At 44.6% G+C, this 25506-nt stretch overlaps 1 protein-coding gene across 3 annotated transcripts in view; it reads right to left on the minus strand.

Moving 5' to 3' along the window:
* LOC146829566 (uncharacterized) overlaps window positions 1–25506 on the minus strand; it is a 312339-nt gene that overhangs the window by 80030 nt on the left and 206803 nt on the right. For all 3 annotated transcript variants that reach the window (XM_085608270.1, XM_085608269.1, XM_085608268.1), the window contains exons 7-8: window positions 20978–21108; window positions 8024–8145 (exon numbers count right to left, since the gene is read on the minus strand). In XM_085608270.1, the coding sequence (XP_085464396.1) occupies window positions 8024–8145; window positions 20978–21108 (253 nt within the window). The remainder of the gene's footprint in view (window positions 1–8023; window positions 8146–20977; window positions 21109–25506) is intronic.

Consider the following 25506-nt stretch of genomic DNA (forward strand, 5'->3'; position numbering starts at 1 on the left):
CAGATTGATCCGGGTGGACCAAATCGCCAAGTACCCTAATCAAACGGGTGGCCAGGAGTTTGGCCAGAATTTTCGGCTCAGCGTTGAGGAGGGAGATGGGCCGATAGGAGGCGCATCTATCTCGGGGTTTACCCTCTTTATGTATGACCACAATCGACGCCAGCCGCTGGTCCAACGGAAGGATCCCATCCCCCCGCGCCTCCAAAAACATGGCGCGCAGGTGAGGGGCGACCCTATCCGGGAACAGTTTGTACAGGTCGATCGGCAGTCCATTCGGTCCAGAGGCCTTACCCGAGTTCAACGCACGAATCGCCCCCGCCACCTCGTCAACCGTGATGTCACCATCCAAATCGTCCCTATCTATGTCAGAGAGGCAGGGCAACTCGATATCACGGAGGAGATCAGACGAGTCCTCGGGTGGCCTGTCCGACACAGAGGAATAAACCCTATGAAAATACTCCGCGAAACACCTCACAATCCCCTCAGGTTCCACAATCGCCTCTCCCCCCTCTCCAATCAACTCTGGCACCACTCTATTGACCCGTTCTTTCCTGTCCAACCACGCCAGGAGTTTCCCTGCCTTATCCCCAACGTCATACAGGCGGCCCTGTTGTTCCCTGCTGAGGGTCTTAGCGGCGTTCGTCACCAGGTCCCTATACTCCGCCTGCTTCAGGCAAAGCTCATGCAATGAGGACTCTGTAACCTCCTCCTCCATATCCCCTTCAAGGGCCGCAATCTCCTCCTCCACTTGCCGCACCTCGCCATCCCTCCGATTCTTGGCAGCCACCACCAGGGAGAGGGCTTCCCCCCGAAGCACGGTCTTAAAAGCTTCCCACAGCGACACCGCCGAGTCCACGGTTCCCAGATTGTCCTTAAAGTAATTATCTACCTTCTTTACCAGGGCGCTGCGCATCTTGGGGTCTCGGAAATACCATGGGTTGATGGGGGCCACCCTCCCTCCTCCCTCCCGACCTAGATCCAGCCGGATCCACACTGGCGAGTGATCAGAGATACCGCGTGCCATGTGCCTCGCCTCGGATATCAAAGAGGCATGTGCTGCCAGAGTGAGCAAGTAGTCAATCCTGGAGAGGCTACCATGCGCCCCGGAGTGAAACGTGTATTGACTCTGTGTGGGGTGCCGGAGTCTCCAGCAGTCGATCAGACCAAACGTATCCAGGAAGTCTGGAAGCCATTTCTGAGCCCCCCCTGTGTCCCTGGGCGGGTATCTATCCAACAGTCCTGAACCCACAGCATTGAAATCCCCTCCCACTACCAGCATTCCCCCCGGGAGAGTCAGCAAAGCCCTGCCCAGTTCAGCAAATGTGGAGGCCTGCAGGGCCGGCGGGACATAAACCGAAACCAAAACCAAAGTCCTTCCTTCCCACCGCCCCGCCACCGCCACAAACCTCCCCCTATCGTCAACAATGGTGGAGTCCACCTCAAAGGGCAACGATGCTCTAACGAGGATGCCCACACCCCTGGACCCTGAAGAGAATCCCGAGTGTGCAATGAATTTATACCCCTTCCTATTCAGGGCATAGCACGTATTGCCTATGAGATGCGTCTCCTGCAGCAGGACAACGTCTGGCATTGAGCGTTTCAAAAATTGCAAAACAATCCCCCTCTTGATGCGATCCCCCAAACCATTAACATTCCAGCTTATAACACTTAAGCCTCTACCCCCCATCCTCAAACGGAAAGAGGCCCACCCCACACCCGAGGCGCCACCATGGAACAGCCCTGAGGATAATCATCATGCCTTGCAGAAATAAACCCCCCAACAACAAACTCAAAATCCCCAAAACTCCCCCCACCCTGCACCCCTGCTGCAGCTTAAAAAGCCCCCCCAACTTGCAGTGTGCCTGTCGCCCTACAAAAACAAAAATCTACAAAAAGTACCCTAAGGGAGGAAAAGAGCACCCCTCGTCCTCCCGCAACCCTCCACAGTTACTGCACTCTGTTCAAATCTTCAAGTATGAGTAAATCAAGTCAGGCCGGCTTTGAGGTATCAGCCCTGTCCATCCCGGCCACTGTCTCCATGCTCGGCTGTGTCGTCCCTGGTCCGTCGCCGGGGCAAAGCGTCCAGCCATTCGTCGGCCATAACAGGAGAGTCAAAAAAGAATGTCCGGTCTTCATGCACCACCCGTAGTCTGGCGGGGAAAAGCATGGCATACTTCAGGTCCAGTTCCCGAAGTCTCCGCTTCACCCCCAGGAAGCTCTGTCTCTGCCTCTGCACCTGCTGGGTGAAGTCCGGATAAAAATTCACCGACGCATTCTGGAAGGGGACTGGGCCCATCACCCTCGAAGCTTGCAGGATAGCATCCCGATCTCGAAAATGAAAGAGCCGGGCGACAATCGGCCGCGGCGGGGCAACCGCCTTGGGCCGCCCGCCCGGCACCCTATGGGCCCTTTCCACCGCAAAAAACTTTCCAAGGCCCTTAGGCTTCAGATGATTGAGGACCAAATCTTCCACAAGCAGGTCCGTCGAAGCCTCATCCGAGGACTCCGGAACCCCGATGACGCGCACATTGTTGCGCCTGGACCGGCTCTCGAAGTCCTCCAGCCGGCGGGCGGCGAGGTCACTCTCGGCCCTCAGCTTCCGGACCTCGTTCTGCAAATCCGCGACATCATCAGTGAGGCCCGTGGTCTTGTGATCCAGGTTCTTGACGCGTTCGTTTGTCTTGCCCAGGTCCGAGCGGATCAAATTGACATCCACCAGGATGGCATCCACCTTATGCGCCAGGGCCTCGAATTGCCTCCCCATCGAGGTCTGCATCCCATCAAGCGCGCCCATGACATCCTGCAGGGATAGCTCCGGTGTCCCAGGCGAGTCCTCCTTCTGTGCATCCGGCGCCTGGCTCGGTCCACCAGGCGATGTTTTCAGGAGGGCGTAGCGGTCCATACTGTTGACTTGGGAATACGTTCCCCGCCTGGTGGACTTAGTCTTCAGCCGATCCCCTTCTGCCTTGCCCGACATAATGGACTCCAGGCAGTCCAATGCAGTGAAGGCCGTTCCCTCTCAGAAAGAGGAATAAGGAGTGAACGGGTCCGCCTTGTGCTGCCAGAGTAGCCCGCCGAGCGTCCTTGGGGTTGTAAAGCCACCCAGAGCTCTACAGTGTCCGGGCAGACAAAGGGATCGAAATCGAAAGTGAAAGAGGGAAGGCCTCCGTCCGACAGTTCACACCTCACCAGGCCGTTGTTGATCAACTAGGAGTCGGGCATCCTGCCAACTCTAGCCCCTGGCATCTCCGGGAGTTAGGCCGCAATCTTTCGCCGGTCGTAAGTCCGGTTCCCGATGGGCGATCTGACCGCGGGTAGCATCAATCGCCTCCCTGACAACTCAGCTACACGGTGCCATGCATACCATCAGGATTTGAGCCAGGATAGTCGACGGAGGGCGCGAGGGTCTCGGGAGCTCTAAGCTCACGCGGCCATCTTGGTCAAGCGCTAGGCTCCTCCCCCATGTCTCTCATTTATAACCCTCAGCGGATGTTGCTTCTCTTTTCTTTTATCTTTTATTTTCTTGACTGTACCTCAGAATTTCTTGTTTTTCTTGTGGTCAACAAATGTAATCACATTTAAATTTTACGGAAATGGGTTGTTGAACCTACAATACCAAGACCAGAAGAAGGCAGTATGGCTATTAAAACAAATTGAAAACAGCCTGTGACCAAGACTGCACATTGGTCAAAATGTGTTGGTGACATTAGTTTGCACCTGCACTTAAATATAACAAAGAACATGCACCTCTCTCAAGTGCCAACCCATATTTCACAATTGTGGAGTCATCTATATATGTGCATTTTACATGTTTGGGTGCTTTTATGTACAAAATGCAGTGGTACAAACCACCATATTTCACAGTAACCATGACATATGGAAAACATTGTATGACTTCCTGTGAAATACGGATTTCATTATCATAATGACAGCCCCCAAACCACTCTACACAGCATTAATATTGTCTGGGCTACTAGGATTGTGAGGCACGAAGGACCAAATTATGTGGAAAGAGTTTCTTAATTATGCTGCACATTTTCTGGTAATATTATTTTCATCCATTTTAGCCAGAAACACGTTTTGTGAAATATGCATAATTTGCTGAAAAATATGTGGTAAATGGAGTAAATTCATAATTATATGGTTAACACTGCAGCCACAGAATTGCATAGGTTATCTGGTTATTACCATCTCTCTGGATCTTCAGAAAAAAGACAGCATTAAAGCTATCTGCTGTCCACTCCCAGAGAACTATTCCATGGTAAGTGATCAGGAGTCAAAACCCATTGACCTTTTCTGGGCTCAGTGGCAGGCCTTTGTGTTCTATGCCAGGGTGTTAACTCTCAAAGCCAAGGGTGTGTATTCCAGCTGTAGATGTGAGATGAGAGGCCAAACTAGTTTTAAGCCAGTTCTGGCTAAAGCAGCCTAAAGTACATTTTTACAAAGTTATGTTTCTGCTTAAGTAATCAAAAATCATATTTCACGATTAAGTGAGTTTTTAAAAACGGAACAGAAAACTTACTTGAAGAATTTGCTAGCTCTTTCATAAGCACAAGAGGAGAATAAAGATTTAATCCCATATGCACCTATCTAGATAGGCCTACAAAGTGAACTAGTTCTTGAGTTTTATTTCAGAGTGAGGCACACTAACCACACAGTAGTGGTAACATATGAATATATAGAACATGCTTTTCCTACATGGAAACGGCATTTTCCCTGCCACGTGTCACTGCTCTGCATGTACATTGCAGAGTAGCCAGAGCATAGAGGTGTTCCTGGCAGAAAAATGTGTTTGTCAAATATGCACTATATGTGTCCATTCACTTTCTATCCAATAGTTGCATTTTAAGCATCATCAACAATGGGCATACATGGAATTTAAATAGGTCTAATAGAGTTTTTCAATGTATAGTATATATTTTAGGAGTGGAGAACAGGCACTTTACTAATGTTGAGCAGCGGTAAATCGCATAGAGTCCTAAAGTCAGCAAAAATAAGATCCAGAAAAAGGCAGAAAATGTTTGTTGACAATGCAGAAAAAGCTGATATGATACTCTCTCATGTTGACTTTTCTTTAAGCAGAGCTGTTTCCTTTTCAGTCTTGAACAGTCCCATGAACATACCTATCCAAACGTAATGAGAAAGGGCACATTTTAGACTTGTTAATACTTCTGTTCTAAACCTGAATACCTGTAGCTACAAGTGATACTGCAGTTCCCATCTGGTTAAAATTCTGCTAGCTTTGAGCTCTTGCCTGTTCTGGTGAGGTGCTGCATTTGCCTCTCATGTTATATCATGAGCTTGCCGTATCTTGCAACATACTTCCTCTAGCATTTTACTTGTCCTTGTCCGGTGGCTGGACAATTACAGCTCTTGGAATAAAGGACATAGCAAGTCTGCTTCTGGACTACCCAGATATAAATTGGGTCTGAGGGCCAAACTTGTAAATCTTATCAATCTTTGAATTAACAGATTAAGACTTGCCAGATGTAGAGAAAATGTTGAGATGAGTGCTGCTGGTGAAGAATGTCCATTATTACATCTTCCCTTTTGTCCTGAGGACCATTTTAAAGGATCCTGCTGCTCTCTGAAGCACACTTGCAGAGATCATTTGATTTCCAATTTCCCAAAAGCAGAGAGGAGTTTCTTTCTTCTTGTCTAAGAATTCTAATCTGTAGTTAACAACACTCTATATTTCATAAGTTATCGGAGTGGTATAATCACTAAGTCAGGCTCCCCTTCTTGCACCTCTGATGTTACTTGTTTTCAATGTTATTTTGATATAGTCCACCTAAAGAAAGATTTTATGGTACCTCTTACCTTGTTTGTGAATTTTTGCCTTTAAAACTCAGGTTACACTTACCTCCTAAATGGTTGAAATTAATCTACATTATGACATCTCTTGGCATAGAAATCCTTCATCTACCATCTTTCACTGTTTCCCAGATAGTGTCCTCTGCAGAGTATTTCTGAAATTCAAATGTATTTTGTCTCCTGCTTCTGGTAGGTAGATGTTTTAGTGCCATCATGGGTGATCTCAGCAAGAAAATGATGCAGTAGTACTACTTTCTGTGCCAACAGCTTCCCCCATCTTTTGAGGTTGAATACTTCATTGCAACAATAGAGCCACACCCCTATATGCCTGCAGGCCTGTTCTTCATTTTATGTTTGCCTTTTGACTAATTTAATGAGATGGTGCATTTGATCAAGTCTGTGCAACCCTATGGAGATGTTCACATTAAGAATCACACTAGATGTGTCTGCTGTTGGCACTAGAGAAGCCTGCTTCTTATTCAGAAATGTTTGTGGCTTGGATTGACAAAGCACATTGTCATCAGACCATACAGCCAACTCCCCCATGAAGACATATGGCATGAGCTGCCGGTCAGGATTCAAAAGGTGTAACAGAGGCACTGGCAAACAGTGATCAAGGCTACTGCCTTTGGACCTAAATTGTTTTGGTCAAAATGTACTACTAGCCTTGCTCTCTCATTCATGACTCTGAAGCAAATACAGACTCCACATCCAATGCTCATCTATCTACAGGAATGCTTTGCGACACCTGGGGCAAAACAAACTGCACATTTTCCACAACACTGGAACACGATTGCTTAGAAACAACACATTCTAAATCGTACATAGTATCCGAGAACCCTGCTGTACAGATTGGGGGTGGTAAAGACCAATATGACACTTTACCTCACACACTTTTACTCTGCGTGCCTTTACCCTGCAGTTTTTACACCGCAAAATATTTTACAACGCAATCCACTACAACGCAATTTACTATTCTAACTCCAGGGAGGGCGTTAATTTGGGGAATGCTTTGCAGTGTAAAGCCCTGCGTTGTAAAAGATTTTGTGGTGTAAAAAATGCGGGGTAACGGCATGCGGAGTAACGCATGCGAGGTAAAGGATGTTTCCACGGTAGAGACACCCCAATGTGCAAGAGAATGTACACAGTAGGGGTCCTTTTATCATACCCTCTGGGAATGCCCCCGTGATCCACAGGTACTGGTGGGATGTGACTGGTGTAATGACCGGGGCACTGGGGGGTGAGGGTACCCATGAACGCAAAGTGGTTAATTCTGCTGATCCAAGGAAAGGAAGAGTGGCCACGTCATACTAACATCTGGCTGGCACTGGCAAAAAGGGGTGGCAAAAAGAAATAAAGCATGGAAGTGGGGGGGGGGGAAAGGGGGTACTTCAGAGGAACAACACTGGGGTCCTTACGTACCCAAGGACAGTAGACACAACACTATATAGCAATATTGATGTACATGGGCAGTCTCAGACCCACACATATGGGGGAATTCTGATGGATGAGCAAGACTCCTATGCTCTCCATGTCTGACCACTCCTATGAGAAGATATATGCTATAATGTAAGATGGGGTTCATATTGAACTCTCAGTCTGTATATTGTATGATGAGCTTGTTTAATAAAAAGATTTTTTTTAAAAAGACAACACATAAGCACTCCCAATTAGTCTCATTCATTCCCACTTTTTACACACTTTTTCATACAGACATATTCATTGACTACTCGCATTTAAAACTGCACCAATTAACATAAATGTATGTTCCAAAACATGTTCCAACACCACACTTTTTACAACTAACCCATCTGCAAACGATTTAACATGTCAAGAATACAGGAGCAAATGTGGTCCACAAACCAGTGTCAAGCAAGTCTCATTAGAAACACAACTATTTTCAATACCTTAAAAGAACAATTGCTGGGGGTTCAGAAAGCAGACATATAGACCATGCGGATGCCAGTACCACATGGATATTTTTTTGTGCATAGAGGAAAACTGTAGCTCGCTCGATATAACGAAAATATGTTCCAGGTGATGCAAGAAGGTTGAAAACGAGGATGTGTCCCGGGAGCTACTATCATTTTAAAGAATTGAACAATATAGTGGCTGCAGATTCTCATTTCTAACACAGTTAGTGCAAAACATGACCCCCTGCATTTCACCGTATTTACATTAGTTTGAAGAGCTGCTTAAATGTTCTCACCTGTTTGGGGGCGGTCCAGCCTTAGACCGGCCTGCAGCAAGACAAGCAAATTCGGAATCAAATTCAGACTGGTTATCATTGTCAAATTCATTATCTGCATTTGCTGTTCTTCCTTGGTGATCCTATGAAATATATACAAATTATTAAGAGCCACCTTACATTTTCATTCTGCTCTAGTAAATAAAAATAACCCTTATATTAGGTTTAAAAAAGACATCAGACTTGTTCATAAACTATAGGCAGTGCTAAAAGAAATGGTGATGCACTCCACCTAGTACAAAGACAAAGAATAGCTGCATCTTCAATAAGAATGTATGTAGTAGCCCAGTTACCACTTTAGAGAGACATCACAAGCTGTATTTAACAGTAAAGGAGTAAATGTAAGAGGGTGGGCAGTTGTACTTGTTCATCACACTATTAAAAGTACTATGGGCCTCTAATGAAGGTGATATCTTGAGGAAGATAGACTGCATTTCTATTTGAACCATTCATAGCTCTAAACATTTACAACGTGAATGAACTGGGAGAGGGCAATTCAAATGTTTATATGCCCTCTTTTTTGTTATTTTGCAACTTTAGTGTACCTACTTGTCCTTTTAATGTGTACAAGTGCTTGGAGGGGTCCAACAAGTGTCCCAGTTGATTACCAGTGCACTTATTTAGGGGAAGATTGGAAGAAAGGGGTGAGACATAACTTAGCATGGCAGCACAATTTTCACCTGCATTCTGAGTGAGTTAGGGGCCTACTGACAGCACTTTATATGACCTGCTTCCAGTCCTTGTACAGACAGATTCTACAAGTTGACTATCTTGGGACGACAAGGCCCGCTATGAGAAACCTTTCCATCAATTATTTCTGACCCCAGTACCAAGAGCTATGGAATGATCTACAATATGGACACCTCCTAATTGCAATATTGAAGGGACGAGGGGATAGGTTACTTATGTTTAGGACTGTGTGCTCTGTTGTCTATGCCAGTGGAGTTCCAGTTTTAGAGCACTGTTGAATTCCTTATTACAATCTGCATCTGTTTAGCCATTTAATGGTCTCTGATATTTAGCATTGAGTGGTATCAACCCGCAAGCAGCACTGTATCTTCACAGTCCTCGAGCTCCTTTCATGCGCTCACTGATTGTGGGCTCGTCCCTAGGATAGTACATTTGGAGCAGGTCATTTATTAACTCTGAGAAGGTGAGAGGAAATCTGCTAGAAAGCTATTCTATAGATATTTAAGAGTTTCACATCTGACCAGTTTCAAGGATTCCCATGGTTAAAGGTGGCACCAAAGTTTGTATATGTTGTAGGAACTATGAACAATCACTGGAAAAGTCAATAGGTGTGGCCTTTGCAAGCCTTTTTATAACAAGGGTAATATACACAACACTTGGAAAAAATTTGGAATAAAGAAATGTCCCCTCAGTGCAGAACCACCAGCTCTTGCATTGAAATGTTCTCTTAGTCAGTAGACTAAGCACATGTGATCAGACAAAATGCTATCATTCGCAGGGGTGAGGCAGTCAGATGAAGTGGGCTGAACCATGATCCATTCCAGGCTGTTGTGGGGAAGGTAAATATTCTTGTTTCTTAAACCCCACAGATGAAGTGGGCTGACCGAAAGGAGATATATATATATATACATATATTACCTACTGGCAGTCGTCAGTAGGTAGGACCCATTTTCCATAGAAAATCCGCAACATTCTATTTCCAATAACTTTGGCGCCGGTTGACGAATCTTCGCGAAATTTTCAAAACTTTTGGCCAGCTCCGGTCCGCTCCTATCCTGAAAGTCTCGGGGTGATTCGTCAAGCGGGGGCCGAGAAAAAAGGGGGGTCCAAAAACGTGTTTTCACCATGCAATTTTCCATAGGAACCTTTAGTCGCAGCTACAGCCCGAACGGAATTACTCCAAATTTGGAAAAAAGGAAGCCCTTGGTTCAGAGTCGTGCCTTTTGGTTAAATGATGTAAATCCGTGTATATATATATATATATATATCTATATATATATAGATTCACTGAAAAAACCATAGGTTTCACACATGTTATAGTTAGCTGGACATTTTACTGATAAAAAACCAATGAAATTCCCCCGTTATAGTTACTGTAGGCAACTATAACTCACGCGACCGTAATCCTCTGCTGATGCTAATACTGTATTTAGACACTTATTTGCCCATGTCTTCTTCCATTAAATTTTAGCTATACATATATTACAAATATTTTTTTTTCATAAAGACACATATGTCATCAGCAGAGGATTACGGTCGCGTGAGTTATAGTTGCCTACAGTAACTATAACGGGGGAATTTCATTGGTTTTTTATCAGTAAAATGTCCAGCTAACTATAACATGTGTGAAACCTATGGTTTTTTCAGTGAATTTGTACGTTTTTTTAAATGCTAAGTTACTTTACGCCATTTGTGGCGTGCGCGCCCACTTAACGCAGTTCGTTCCGTGCGCGCACGGTGCGCTTCGCGCACCATGCGCGCACAGTGAGCACGCGGTGCGCTTCGCGCACCGCGTGTCCACGTTACGCTAGATGGGCCCGGAACGCACGATGCGCTTCGCGCACCGTGCGCACATGGAGGAAACATATGATGAGCATCGTTGTGACAGGTAAAATATATGTTTTCCAAAGTCTACTTAATCCATGCACGACTGGTGCCCTTCGGGCACCAGTTGCACACGGGGTGGGAAGATTGTGGATATTTTTTTTAATATTGGCTACCGTACGCGTACGGTAAGCGTAATCGGCGAAATTTTCGAAAACATTTAAATTGCTTTTTTTCACTTGGGGGATCGTTGGGGACTCCCTCGACATGGCTAGGTGCTTGGGAGCTGTCTAAACAGCCCCTTTACATGTTTTTTCACTTTGTTTTTCAACCCCCTGTCAGAGTGCGAGAGAGAAAATGGCGGCCGCCGCTTCCTGGTTTAGACAGATTCGAATGTTTACTAAGATCTAACGGCCAATCAGAATCGCGCTCGCGCACGTCACCGTACGCGTACGGTAAGCGCACCGTAAGCTGGCTCAGATATATATATTGATTTAAAGGCTATTTTCTCAGAATCTACTGAACAGATTTACACCAAACCTACAAAAGGCACTTCCTTGACCTGGGGACTACCTCTCTGCCAAATTTCATTAAATTCTGTTCAGCCGTTCGGGCTGTAGCCCTGTCTAAAGGTCCTATGGAAAAATGCATGGGAAAAACGTGTTTTGGGACCCCCCTTTTATCTCAGCCCCCGCTTGACGAATCCCCCCGAGACTTTCAGGGTAGGAGCGGAGCGTAGCGCCCCACCTATTTTGAAAACTTCGCGAGGATTCGTCGACCGGCGCCAAAGTTATTCAAAATAGAATGTTGCGGATTTCCTATGGAAACGTGGTCCTAACTATAACTACCTACTGGCGACCGCCAGTAGGTAATATATATATCCATATATATATATATATATATATATATATATATATATATATGGATATATATATCTATATATATGTTTCCAAAGGTGCCCAAGCAATGAGAGGCGCACTCCTCCAGCTCAAAGTTTGCAAAACCATTTATTTTCCAGAAACAGCGCTACAATTCCGATAATTTGTGTCCGTGTTGCCTGACGCGTTTCAGAGCGATCGCGCTCTTTCCTCAGAGGCAGTTTGTAAGTGCAACAGGTTCTGGGTTCCCACATTTCCTTGCGTTTCTGCTCAAATTTAGTGGCCTCAGGTGTGCCTTTTCTAGTAAGTTCATTGCTAAGCACGCTGGGAATTGTGGTTCAATACCCTATTTTTAGCCTCCAGTGGCTGTGTACTTTACAAAACATTGAACGGACCAGTAGTTGCCCTCCAGTAGGCCTCAGAGTTGGAGCCCTGTTTCTCACTCTGGGCTCAGCTGCGCCGTTCAATCACCGTTCAATGTTTTGTAAAGTACACAGCCACTGGAGGCTAAAAATAGGGTACTGAACCACAATTCCCAGCGTGCTTAGCAATGAACTTACTAGAAAAGGCACACCTGAGGCCACTAAATTTGAGCAGAAACGCAAGGAAATGTGGGAACCCAGAACCTGTTGCACTTACAAACTGCCTCTGAGGAAAGAGCGCGATCGCTCTGAAACGCGTCAGGCAACACGGACACAAATTATCGGAATTGTAGCGCTGTTTCTGGAAAATAAATGGTTTTGCAAACTTTCAGCTGGAGGAGTGCGCCTCTCATTGCTTGGGCACCTTTGGAAACATATATATATATATATGTGTGTGTGTATATATATATATATATATATATATATATATATATATATATATATATATATATATATATATATATATAATGATTTTTGGGGGAAACCATGAGTCTTGTGGGAAGGCTAAAGGGGACATTAATAGGATCGATGATTTAGACCAACAAACAAAGAATGAACTGTTAAATAAAGGTAATGATTGGAGAGAACGACAGCAGAGGTATTTTGGGATTCGTTTCCAAACTAAATATGGTACTGGACTAAGGGTATACAGTTGCTACAGTTTCTGATTAGAATTATCAAAATTATTTTAGATAAAAATGGCATCAGACCAGAATGGCATTGAGAAAAATGGACTTTGGGATACTTTCAGAGTACTGCTGTATTTAATAGAACACGCACTGTTGGCAAACTGTGCATTTAGGTAAAAGGTGATGATATACATAGCTCGCCACTGAAGAATGAACTTCAAATGAAACTAGATCCTAATAGTACTCCTCAGGTACGGCCTTGTACAGGAGGCTGCATGTAGTGCAAAAGAAAAGAATTTAGGCAACCCTTTGGCTGTATTAAAGGATATGCCCACGATATACCACAGCGGCCGGGTTCAGCACCAGTCCTACACAGATTAAGGAATATACTTATTTCAACTTATTTTCAACTGTTGCTTGCTATCGAATTGCAGACCCTCCATTGGACATTAGGACTTGGCAACTAATTAATACTTTAAATACCACAGCTAAAGGCATGGAATTCCAGTCCAATAAATTTGATATACAACTCTCTTTATTGGAGACTTTAGCTCAAAATACGTCGGACATTGATTCTCATTTTGAAAAGTTGAATTCCACCATCAGTGAACTATTGGCAAATGCCCATAAACCATCTGCATCCCCAGCATCTAATGCACATGACTGTGTCTGTACCATGCTTATTGACAAGTTAATTTCCCTGCAATCCATAGTGGGAGAGCTAGTACAGGAGGTTAAAAAATGTCAATGCGGTGCAACATCTTGACATATTTGCAAGTGACCACGCCTTCTTCAGTGCCCCAGAGCAACGCAGATTTGGCGAAACTATTGCCTATTCATTTTGTTTCGTCAAAAAAGGAGCCCATATTAAATAATGTTCTTATCGCCAAGCCGAAATCCACAATCCTCTGCACATGTTTTGACTCACAAATAGAACTGAAACAATAGTAACAATAGTAAAAGCGTGCAGTGCAGTCCTACAGCACCATTACTGCAGTAAACCTATCTACCTATCGAAAAACCCGGAAAATTATCGAGCATTAACCAATTGCCTCCCTCTTAATCAACTGTCGAGAAGTAAAAGGAAGCGACCAAGAAATCAAAATAAAAAACAGGACAAGATCTTAAGAGCTGCAAGTCAGGGCAATACGATAGGAAAATTCTTTGCAATTTTTAAGAAAGCCTCTCCAACAGTAATGGACACTGTACTTGGCAAAGAACAGCTATCCATAGAATCCAGCAAATCTCCACAATGTCCAATCACTTCTTCTATAGTTCCGCACAGTTTAATTAGTGACCTAGCTTATTTAACCACAGGTCCTGCAAAACCTAAAGAACTCATGCAACTCCCAGTCAGTCATAACGGGCATGTATCCCCAGGAAGAACCCATGCGATCGTCTTTAAGTAAAGTAACAGGAGCAAATTTCCTTGCACCAGGATTACCATCAGCCTACAGACATCTACCAAGGTGGGAAATTACACTACCTCAACATCTGAATCTAATGGCACCTGAAGTTATGACAGTGCACCAGCTGAGTGCAGAAAAAGTCCACGCACCAACGCTTGGAACACCAGGCTCTTCAGCAAACTGGTCACCGACTTATTAAATAGTAATACAATTCAAGACGCATCAGCCTTGGTAACAATCTGGCATTTGGAATACACATCCAAAGGCAGCGAGACATACTGAATCTTGGTAACATTACTAATCTTGCTGCTTCCCACCATAATCTTTACCATCAAAATGCTAGTAACATCGACTGCGTACAATATACACCCTCAAAAATATTTCCTCATAAGGAGGCAACCACAGTAAAGTGGACATCTCAATCTGCAGCAAACTCCATATGTGCAAATCAGAGAATCCTAGAAGACTGGGGAATATAAATCACTTATCCACCATAAGTTTGCTATCCAGCTATTTATTATAAAGAAGGAGCCCAACTCCGAATTCAGACAGGTCCCGCAAGCGTAGGTAATATTTACAGGACCCACACTCTCTCTTAAAAAATGTAATAGCCCCCCTTCAATCCAATGATCTTTTCAAAGCTAAGTCTTTTACTCTCTTGTCACAACTTGGCTGGGAAATGGTGCAAGCTTACTACTCCCACCATTGCAAAGCGCCAGGAGGATTGGGGGTGGCTTCCACCACCATGGCTAGGCCGAAACTAAAAAGACTTGCTTTAAATAACTATTTCATATCAAGTTCAAACATCAATAAAAAAACTTGTAAAGGCTACCTGGAATGTGGTAGGTTTAGATAAGTTCTGCGTGGATAAAGATACTATGTCTTTTCTACTTTCCCAGGACATTATATGCCTCCAAGAATCCAGGCGCGACTAGGAAACTCCTTTTGAAGGATATTATAAATTCTTTTCTCCAGCCACAAGATTTCACTCTATAGGGGATGCAAAAGGGGGTCTCTTCATCTAGCTATCCACCGATTTGGATTTTGCAGCTACAGTGCATTTGACCGGACATGAGGATTTTCTTTGCATTGAGATCAAAAACTAGAAATAAAACTCGTTGATGGGGCACCTATTTCTGCTAAATGTGTACATACAACCAGCAACACCAGGGAAACACCAAAAGGCAAAACACTTGGCACTAGCACAATTCATTTCAGATATTAAGCTCAAACACCCTAAAGCACATTTCTCCAGACTGAAGATTTTATTTAAACCTATTACAAAACCCTTTCTGTAACACTGAAGAAAAAGTAGCAGGCTCGCAATGGCTGATCCCTTCACAAGCCTCCAGGCCCCAAAGACCAGAATCCATATGCATCATCAACTTGGCTGATCTGGAAGGCATGTCTATGCGAGCTTTAAAAGGTCGCTTTCGGATGATCAACCGTTTAATCTTTTCAGTGAAAAGATTGTGTGTTTCAGATTATACTTTTATCTTGATTCCGCCCTTCAGTGCTATAATTTCCCTTTCAATTATCTCACACTGTGAAAGCGACCACATGCCCCAGAGACTTTATAAAGAATTCCATTAGAGCACACCCACACTCGGAGTCCATTGGATTAAACAAAGCTCCAAACTGCTGGAAAGTGGTTAAATGAATCACGGAAATAGCCACAAAGTATGCCCATTGATACTTAATCAGTGCAGTGTGCTGTTTTATACAATGTGTGACTGGGAAATATTTGTTCAGCAGCTTTTGCATACTTTAGGAAGCAGTTTGAAGCCTGCTTCTTAATCCAGAACATCTGGGGTTACCATCAATTACCCCTGGTTTACAAACAAACTCATTACCCTGAAAAGACTACTTAACAAGAAAGCAAGATCACTCAAATCCGTGGTTGCAAATCCATCTTTGCTAATGAAAATAAATGCCTTGCGAGGAATCTACAAAAAAGGATTTGAGAAGTTAAACAAAAACACAAGGGATTGATACAAACTCAACTCTTTCTTGCTTGTCGTAATGGAAATCGGAAAGAGATCCGGACTGTCAATTATCTGCACAGGGGCTCTGAGAATGCAAATGGGAATAATGTCCCTGCAGAGTGGATCATCCACATTAGTTCCCTTTGTGGAGACTTAACAAAACCATCTGAATTACCCCTTAGTAACAATAGGGGAAAAAAAAGGAAACAAGCATTGAAGGTGGCCTTAATCAAACTCATCTCTTTGGTTTAACCTTTACAGCCACAAGGATCAGCAAACACATTCAGAAAAGTAGAGCAGATTGGGCTCCCAGCCCCAACGGCATCCAGACCACAATTTATAAATAGGATGTCGAGTTCTGGTCCAACTCCCTGGAAAAGCTTTTCGGAACACGCATAGTCACGGATGCCATTCGGTCATCTTGGCAAGGTTCTGTTTTACATTCAACTTACAAGATCGACAGCTAGTGTCTCAATGCGATGTTGGATGCAGAGGCAAAATACTTTGTCTCTCTTCTGTTGGAAGATCTTGATGCCTGGGCTAGGTCTAGAAATCTAGTTCAATTTAATCAAAGCGGCGTCAGACCTTTCTCTGGCACCACCGATAATCAGGTGGCTATTATAATGCTTGCAGCAAAAACAAAAATAAGCAAGGGCGAGGTTCTCTACTGCTGCTTTATAGACTACAGTAAAGCTTTTGACCACGTAAATCGCCAACTGCTATGGTCCACACTCACTGCCTGGCAAAATCCATTGTTGGGCATTGCAGGGTCGGCCCAACGAGGAGCTGCCCAATGGTGAAGCATGACACCCCTCGGGTGTGTGAGGGCCCTTGCTCCTTATTCGAGCTATCCTAGTGCTAGTACGCACTCTCTTCCCAGCGCCTGGTATACACACACATCCCCTTCCTATCTCTCTTCTCTCCCTCCTCTCATAGGAACAGCATACTCCTTTGTTTTGCATAAATGGTTGGGGCCTGTATGCTGGACCTTCCAAGCCTCTGTCCCTCCTTGCGATATTCATTGGCAAATACCATCACAATTACTGCATGGTATTCAATTGCTTTACTCCAACACCTGGGCCAGAGTAAAATAGGGAAATAACAACACCATTTCCAGTAAAATGAAGACCCATCACAGTGTTAAACATGGGTGTTTGCTGGCCCCTGAACATTTTAATTTGTACATTTGTGATCTACTGTCTGAGTTGGACTCCGCTGTTAGCCAGGCACCTAAACTTGCAAAATGCTTCATAACTGCGTTGCTCTATGCGGATGACGGAGTCCTCCTCAGTTATACAGCTTTGGGGCTACAAAGATTAATTAATGCACTGCACTGACATAGCAGTTCAAACGCAATGGCAGTCATTTTAGAAAAAACTAAAATCGTATTGTTCGTAAAGGGAAAGAAAAAAAACAGGTGGCTGGTCCTTGGACAAACACCGTTTGATTCCATCAAATAAATAGAAATACCTTGGATGCCGGCCAGATGACAAAGGAGGTCAGTTAACGCATCTCAATTTACTGAAGCCAAAAATGGCCTCTCTTCAGTTTGCCTTTCAAACCCTGTTAAAAACAACAAAATGGCCTACGTCTGAAACCATCTTGAAAATAGTCCCCACAAAATTAATTCCAACACTGGCATATAATACAAAGCCATTTCCAAGAGAAATTTGGTGTCTTTTTTAACAAAGTACACAGCAACATCTTGAGGTCTGACGCACTATACATCACCGGCCCAGAATAGGCAGCAATTCAGACTAAGAGACCAACAAGTTGTACAGCAAGCTAGTTTTCTGAAATATATGCACTCAGTACAAGTTGCCAACATAGGATCCTTTAAGGATCTAATCTGGACTGAAATAATGACCTGCAACCTACAGGGTCATAATCGCTAGTCAAATGCCCTTACAGAGGGGCTAAAAACGGAAGGTGTTGCTGACTTATGGAACCAACATCTGCCCAATACAGCTACCTTTTGGACGGACCGACATAGCTTAAAGAGAAGGAAGCATGCACACTTCGTCATTGACAGCTATGAGCGACAAGGGATTCAAAGGTACCTCACTGAACCATTTATTGTTTATTACAAACTGAGGTTTTGCCAGATTCAGATAGGATGCTTTTCATCACTAGACCTTCTGCCTTCATGGGCGACCGAACTAGCCTCCAACAAGTATTGCCTAAGTCATCTGCATCAGGAAACATTAGCACATCTTCACTGCATTTGTCCTGGTCTAATCAGCAAATGCAGATCATACCTTCGATGGCCCCTGAATCACCAGGGGGTACCGTCAGTTCATGCAGCCATTTACTTATTCTTAAAAGGAGAGCACCCGTGAGAGATAGTAAGACTTTTAAGATTGTTGAATATAGTGGAAAGATCATTAAGGAACGCAGATTTGTTAACTTCTCCAGCAGGAACCTACCCCTACTTGGATGACTTTCATTGACTAAAGGAGTATATGTGGTCACAGCAAACAAGCAGCTAGTGGAGGGTTGTCATCTTTTTTCAATTTCCCTTAACGAGCAATTTCTTCAGGGACAGCCTTAAGTTGATAACTACCGATCCTGCCGTTATAAGTAACCCAAAGCACAGCAGTCTCGTTACTGCCATGTGTGATTACTGTCTATTGAGTCCACAAGTCCTCAGCGCACTAAAGTTTTACAATTGGTGTCTGTTTACACAGACCTCTTATTTACTTATCAGACAATTCTGTACCTCTGCCCTGACGAAAAGACAGTTTGAAGCAACATCACTTTGAAACCTCACGTATTTCCAATCGTTAATAACACTAGAGGACTGGGCATTGGCAAATATGATGACTTGTGCCAGTGTTAATCGAATTTTAACCTTATAATTGTCGTTTTTTTTGTTGTTTTTTAGAGTTTTATATAGCGCGAACTAGACCCGAGACATCGGGTATCAGTGCACTTTACATGAGCACCAGTTTCGTTACAGAAGAACACATTCATTTTCTTTTTTGTTAGGCACGGGGAGATTAAGTGATCTGCCCAGAATCACAGATGTTGAGCGTTGTTACCAAGACTCGTACCCGGTTCCCCAGCTTCGAGGTCAACTGCTCTAGCCGTAAATTAGATAAATCAATTGGCTTGCGAAATGTTTGCTTGTATCCTTTGATTTGCACTAGACTTAGCACTTTATTCTGCAAAAGGTATAGCACCTTGTAAGTTAATGCAGTACTGTAAACAACAATGTTACCTTATGCATTGTTGTAGGTGTCGATAGACATAATTAACCAACCAACCAACAAATTCCGCTTTAGAATTTCCAGGCCCCTTTTACGAACCTGCTAAGGTTTCGTCTTTGTTAATACTCATTGCGTTACTGTTATTATGCATATCCTTATTTTATATAGGTAATTGCAACCAGTCTTGTGTGCTTTTTGCAATTTGTAATGAGATTAATGTGCTTGATTTGTATTTTTTTTTTACTTGTCTACACTTTAACTGACTTGATTGTCCAAATAAAGTAAAGTAAATTGTGAATTGATTGTGTACTTAGTTCAATAGAAAGGTAGTACTTTAGAAATTGAAAAGAGAATACAGAATACAAATTATGTAAACAGTGGATGCTGTGTAGTGATCGCATCCAGAGCGGATTGCCCAAAAAATAATTATTAGTTTATTCATTGACATGAAAATCGTGATTTCATGTATTGTGGTCCGACAAAACAGAAGGAACACACGATTTCATGGAATGTTTTAAATTTGAAAGCCTTAAGAGATTGTCTTGACGTCCTACCTGTATGAGTAAATGTGATACGAAGTTAAACATTTCTCAATCAATCAATCAATCAATGAATTTGTAAAGCGCGCTACTCACCCGTAGGGTCTCAAGGCGCTGGGGGGAGGGGGATCTGCTACTGGTCGAAGAGCCAGGCCTTGAGCTGTTTCCTGAAGGAGAGATGGTTCTGGGTCAGTCGTAGGTGGGTGGGGAGGGAATTCCATGTCTTGGCCGCCAGGTAGGAGAAGGATCTTCCTCCGGCGGTGGTCTTGCGGATGCGCGGGACGGTGGCGAGGGCGAGGCTGGCGGAGCGGAGGTGGCGGGTGGGTGTGTAGAATGTGAGGCGGTTGTTGAGGTATGTGGGTCCCATGTCGTGGAGAGCCTTGTGTGCATGGGTGAGGAGTCTGAACGTGATCCTCTTGCTGATGGGGAGCCAGTGCAGGTCTCTCAGCTGGGGAGAGATATGGCTGAAGCGGGGGTGTCCAGGATAAGACGTGCAGAGGCGTTTTGTATGCGCTGGAGTCTTTTCTGTAGTTTGGCTGTGGTTCCAGCGTAGAGGGTGTTTCCGTAGTCCAGTCGGCTGGTGACAAGGGCCTGGGTGACCGTCTTCCTGGTGTCGGTGGGGATCCACTGGAAGATCTTTCCGAGCATGCGCAGGGTGTTGAAGCAGGATGACGAGACGGCGTTGACTTGCTTGGTCATCGTGAGGGAGGAGTCCAGGATGAAGCCCAGGTTGCGAGCATGATCCGTTGGCTTTGGAGCGGAGCCCAGGGCAGGAGGCCACCAGGAGTCGTCCCAGGCGGAGGGGGATGTTCCCAGGATGAGGATTTCCGTCTTATCTGAGTTCAGTTTCAGCCGGCTGAGCTTCATCCATTCCGCGACGTCTTTCATTCCTTCCTGGAGGTTGGCTCTGGCGGCGTCGTTGGTGAGGGAGAGGATCAGCTGGGTGTCGTCGGCGTAGGAGATGATGTTGAGGTTGTGTTGGCGTGCGATGGCTGCGAGGGGGCTCATGTAGACGTTGAAGAGGGTGGGGCTGAGCGAGGATCCTTGCGGGACGCCGCAGATGACTTCGGTGGCCACAGACTGGAACGGGTTCTCATTTCAAGAACCTATTTGCAATATATCTTCTCATTTCTTTAATACATGTGTCACCCTTTTTAAAGTAGATTCACCTCATATACAGCATATGCTAGATTTTTTTTACTGTACATAACTCATAGATGTTAATGCAGAGGTCTGTCAGGAACCATAAATGAGACGAGTTGACACATTACCACATATTAGGTCACAATACTTTGCAGGTTTGTGGAAAACACTTGATCACATATTGTACCATTACTGTATTTTCTGGGCTAAGAGGGGGAGTAGAATCAAATCCTAACTGAAGCCGCTTCTGCTTCTCACAATAGGCCTTCCACGTCTCCTCATTGAATCCATAATTGAAATAGTCTGACAGGTCCGCTCCTGGGTAAAAGAAAGAGACAGGTTGGGATGAGAAGAAGCTGGTTTAACATATAGGCAAGAAAACATTATCTGAACCTTTAGTTTCTACAATTGATTTTGCTTTGGTCTGTGTCACAAAATTAGTTTTTTGGTGGTGGCATTACTTGTTGTCCTGGGGGTTTTCCAGTTAAATTCACAATGCTAAACCCAGGCTCAATCTAAATCATCAACGTGCACTCCAATCACATGCTTAAGGACAGCCATCATGGCTGAAAGCAACACAGTAGGTTTATATTGTTATCTTTTGACTCTAGTAATAATCTCATTCCTCTTAGAAATGTGAATGTCTAAGTCACATCCATCCAACCATCCTCTGCTGTTGTATTTACAAGTATCCACCATCAAAAGGAGGATATGAGGGATGGAGATGAGGGAGAAGACAGATGAAGTCAAATGTGAAATGCTAGTATTAGATTACAATAAATACCCATATCTTCAGTGGTGTCTACTTTGACAACTAAATGCCCCTAGGGCAGGTACAGGAGAACTCATGTGTGTTAAGGAGAGAATAAAATGTGAAGAAATCGCGCTACCCTAGACATTAGTAGAGAGCGATGCAGAGAGATACATGGTTGAAGGAGCAATATATGCCTTGGTTGCATAAAGATGTAATTTAGGTTAAAGTTCACCAGAAAGCAGAAACACAAGTTCAGCAAGTTTCTGTTAAATGGGAGAATATGTTTACCAAGGCTTGAAGAGATTGTAATCACAGCACACAAGCATATATTTCATTGTCAATATGAGACGTGGCTTCAAAAATATTGGTCAAAGTTAACTTTAGTCTAAAGCATACAGAGTCAGATAAGAAGTCCTGGGAACAGAGCAAATAAACACTTACACACTGGGGAAGGGGAGGTTAATATTTTGTTTAAGTTTGTTAGAACTATGATACAGATAATGTATATAAAAGGTTACGTGTTTAAAGGACACAGGTGATTTGATGCTTTTGTAAAACTATATTATAAACTTCTGAACCTGTTTTGACCGGTTATTGACTTTTTTTTTTAGACAATTGGGCATAGGTCATTACATTTTCAGCTATAGAAACAGCTGTCTGCGAGCAGCAAACCGAGATCAGTTTTTCAGCTCTGCGGATGTGATTGGTCTCCTGGCCATAATAAGTAAACCTACTTATGCCTTGCCAAGTGAAGTCTTGCCTTTTTTTATTCCAGTTTTCCCCCAACATTTGGCAAACCAGCCAGGAGTACCATTTGCCCTCGACCGACTGGTGTCACGGGAACACCACTTACCCTTCACTGCATAGAATACTGCGCATTTATGACAATGTAATCAGAAACCATGTTACCTAAAGTTCTGCCTATTCACCGGGACAGGTAGGACACAGAGATTGCCATCTTTAAGGTGAGGACAACGCGGACTCTGTTCCATGTTTGTATATATGACTTGTTTATTTGGTAATGGTGGACATGGATGAAATGTAAATGAGGTATCGCATGTAAGATTGTGTAGCACCCGAGAAAGGCTCCTCATCAATTTTGATCCTAGGGATAGGTCAATGTTGTCGCCCAGCCATACTAATAGATTTATGAAGACAACTAGAGAAGGAGAGCAGGGCCCTTTCTCCGATATTAGGAAACCTTGAGCAACAGAGCTCGAGAAGTTACAATTTCAAGGAACGTATGGCGAGAAATATCCCAGAAAAGGATCTTGTGAGGTTACAGGGGAATTGATGCTACGTGGCAGACCAATACCACAGTTGACTGTTTAATCAGCACCACGTGGCAATGATCTCACTCCCAATGAGAGATAGTTGGCTAAGGAGAAAATTGGTGGTTTAATGTAGTACCCTATACAGGCAATTTAGCAGGAGTGGACTAAAGGTTTAGCCCCGCAGATGTGCCCATGTGTAAGAGAAGAGTCCTTCGATCCATGTGATGACATGGCAAATGCTGAGGATTGTATCCTCTATGATGAGGATATCCAGACTGGGATTATCCCTATATGCGACTGTCTGCGCATACGGCAAAAGTATGCCACACAGCATAATCCCCAACATCACTTTATCCCTATGCACCAGATGCCCGATACGTACGGGAAATGGAGTACCTCGTTATGTTCTATAGCCAGAAAAAGATCCGAAAAACCTCAGAAAGCTGTTATCACTGCTCATAGAGGGAGCAGGAAAATGGATTAGGACCTTTGAAAAACAAACTGCAGGTGTTACCCTGGCAATAGGAGCCATAAAGAGTCTACTTAGTTCCCTTAGGAGAGGAGACAGACACTCTTCTGTAAGGCTGGAGTGAGGAATGTCACCCTTATTGAACCCAAGTGCAATAGATCGCCCTTTAACTCAGTCCGGACAATAGTCTGGATCAGCCGCGGACAATGTATTCCGATAGGCCAAACATTGGGTCTCTCATGGCTCAATCAATGCAGCCAAATGAGGACCCCACCAAATTTCTCAGTAGGATGAAAAAGAAATTATTTTCTAGGGTGCAGAGGTAAAGGGAGGCAGTCAAATACTTTGTGTGCATCTTGTGAGGAAGGAGGCGAGCCACTTGAGGGCGTCTTGCTGTTATGTCGATGTTGCGGAGTCTGTTGATGAGGTTGTATGGGAGATGGTGTTGAACGCTGCAGAGAGGTCAAGGAGGAGTCAGGGCCACAGATTCCATGCGGTTGATGATAGTTCTGATGTCATCTGTGGCAGCAATCAGTGTGGTCTTAGTGCTGTGGTCGACCCAGAATCCTGATTGTGAGGTGTCCAGTAGGTAGTTTTGATCCAGAAATTCAGTGAGTTGTTGGTTGATGGCTTTCTCAAGTTTTTTGGCCAGGTAGGGGAGCAGGGAGATCGGTTAGTAGTTTTTGAGATTGCTGGGGTTGGAGGAAGGTTTCTTAAGGGGGGTGCCTGACTTCTGCATGTTTCCATTTGTTCGGGAAGGTTACTGTGGTGATGGGGGTGTTGAGGATGCTGGTGAGTTCCGAACTGACTGGGTTCGTTCAGAGGTTGAAGATGTGATAGTGGCAGGGGTTGATGGGCACCCCCGAGTGGATGAAAGACATGAAGGCTGTGGTGGTTTTGGTGGTGAGAGGAGACTAGGTGGTGATCGTTTGGTTGGTATTTGGTGGTTGGTTCAGGTCGTTAATGTTGAAGGTGGTGGGTTGGGGGTTCTAAGTTGTTGTAGATGGTGGCGATCTTGCTGTGGAAGTAGTCTGTGAGGGTGCTGCAGAGTCCTTTGGAGTGGTGTATGGTGCTCTCTGTGGCTGCTGGGTTGAAGAATTCCTTGCCCATTTTGAAGAGTTCCTTGGTGTGTTTGGCTGCGGTGTGGATTTGGGCGGGGATGGCTGCTTTCGTGGCTTGCTACATCTTATCGTGATAGTTGCTGAGGGCCGTTTTGTGAGTGGCTCTATTTGCGGGGTTCTTTTTGATGCGCCAATGATTCTCCAGTTGGTAGCAGTTGTGCTGGTGTTCCTAAGATCTGGGGTGTACCAGCTGGCATGTTTTGCATTTTTGTTGCCGTTAGTTGGTTTCAGCTGGACGACTGTTGGCACAGTCGGTGATCCAAGTGGAGAAGTGTTGGACGGCCTGATCAATGTCTGGTGAGACTTTGGGGTTGGGTGATGATGAGGGTCTGTGTCCATGGAGTTCTGGTGAGCTTGCTCCAACTGCTGTGGGAAGAGGTGTGAAGCTTGTTAATGCTGTGCTGAAAATCGGAGATGGTGAACTGTACGATGGCGTAGTCAGTCCAGGTGAGTTCTGTGATGTGGCTGAATTTGATTTTGTGGCAGTAGGTGAAAATAGGATCGAGTGTGTGTCCAGCCTTGTGCGTGGGTTCATTGACCAGTTGAGTGAGGCCAATGTTGCTCAGGTTCTCCAGGAGGGCGGTGGAGTTGACGTCGTTGAGGTCGTCGATTTGGAAGTTGAGGTCACAGAGTAGAACATGCTGGTGGGAGTCGATGGGCCAGGGGGCTATGAGGGTAGATATGGAGTTGCAGAAAGTAGGTCGGTCCCGGGCGGTCTGTATGAGAGGGGGCTTCTTAACGTGATCTTCACGTCGGTCTGCAGTTGGAATTTGATGTGTTCCATAAGAAGCGCTGGGTCATCATAGGTGAGGGTGCATCTGATGGATTCCTTGAAGATGATGGCGTTGCATCCCCCCTGTTTGTTGATGCGGTCTCGGTGTATCATCTTGTAGCAGTTAGGCGTGGTGATGGTGATGTCGGGTTGAAGGAGGGGTTGAGCCACGTTTCGGTGATGAAGGCAACATCAGTTGAGAGGGAAGTGATGTTGTGCTTGATTTCTCAAGCATGCTTGCAGAGGGAGCGGGTGTTGAGCAGGATGCATAGGAGCGGTTCCAGGTTGTTTGTGATCTTCTGGGTGGGAGTAGTGCGGAGTCCTTC

The sequence above is a fragment of the Triturus cristatus genome, chromosome 5_2 (genome assembly GCF_964204655.1).
Source record: "Triturus cristatus chromosome 5_2, aTriCri1.1, whole genome shotgun sequence".
Taxonomy (NCBI): domain Eukaryota; kingdom Metazoa; phylum Chordata; class Amphibia; order Caudata; family Salamandridae; genus Triturus; species Triturus cristatus.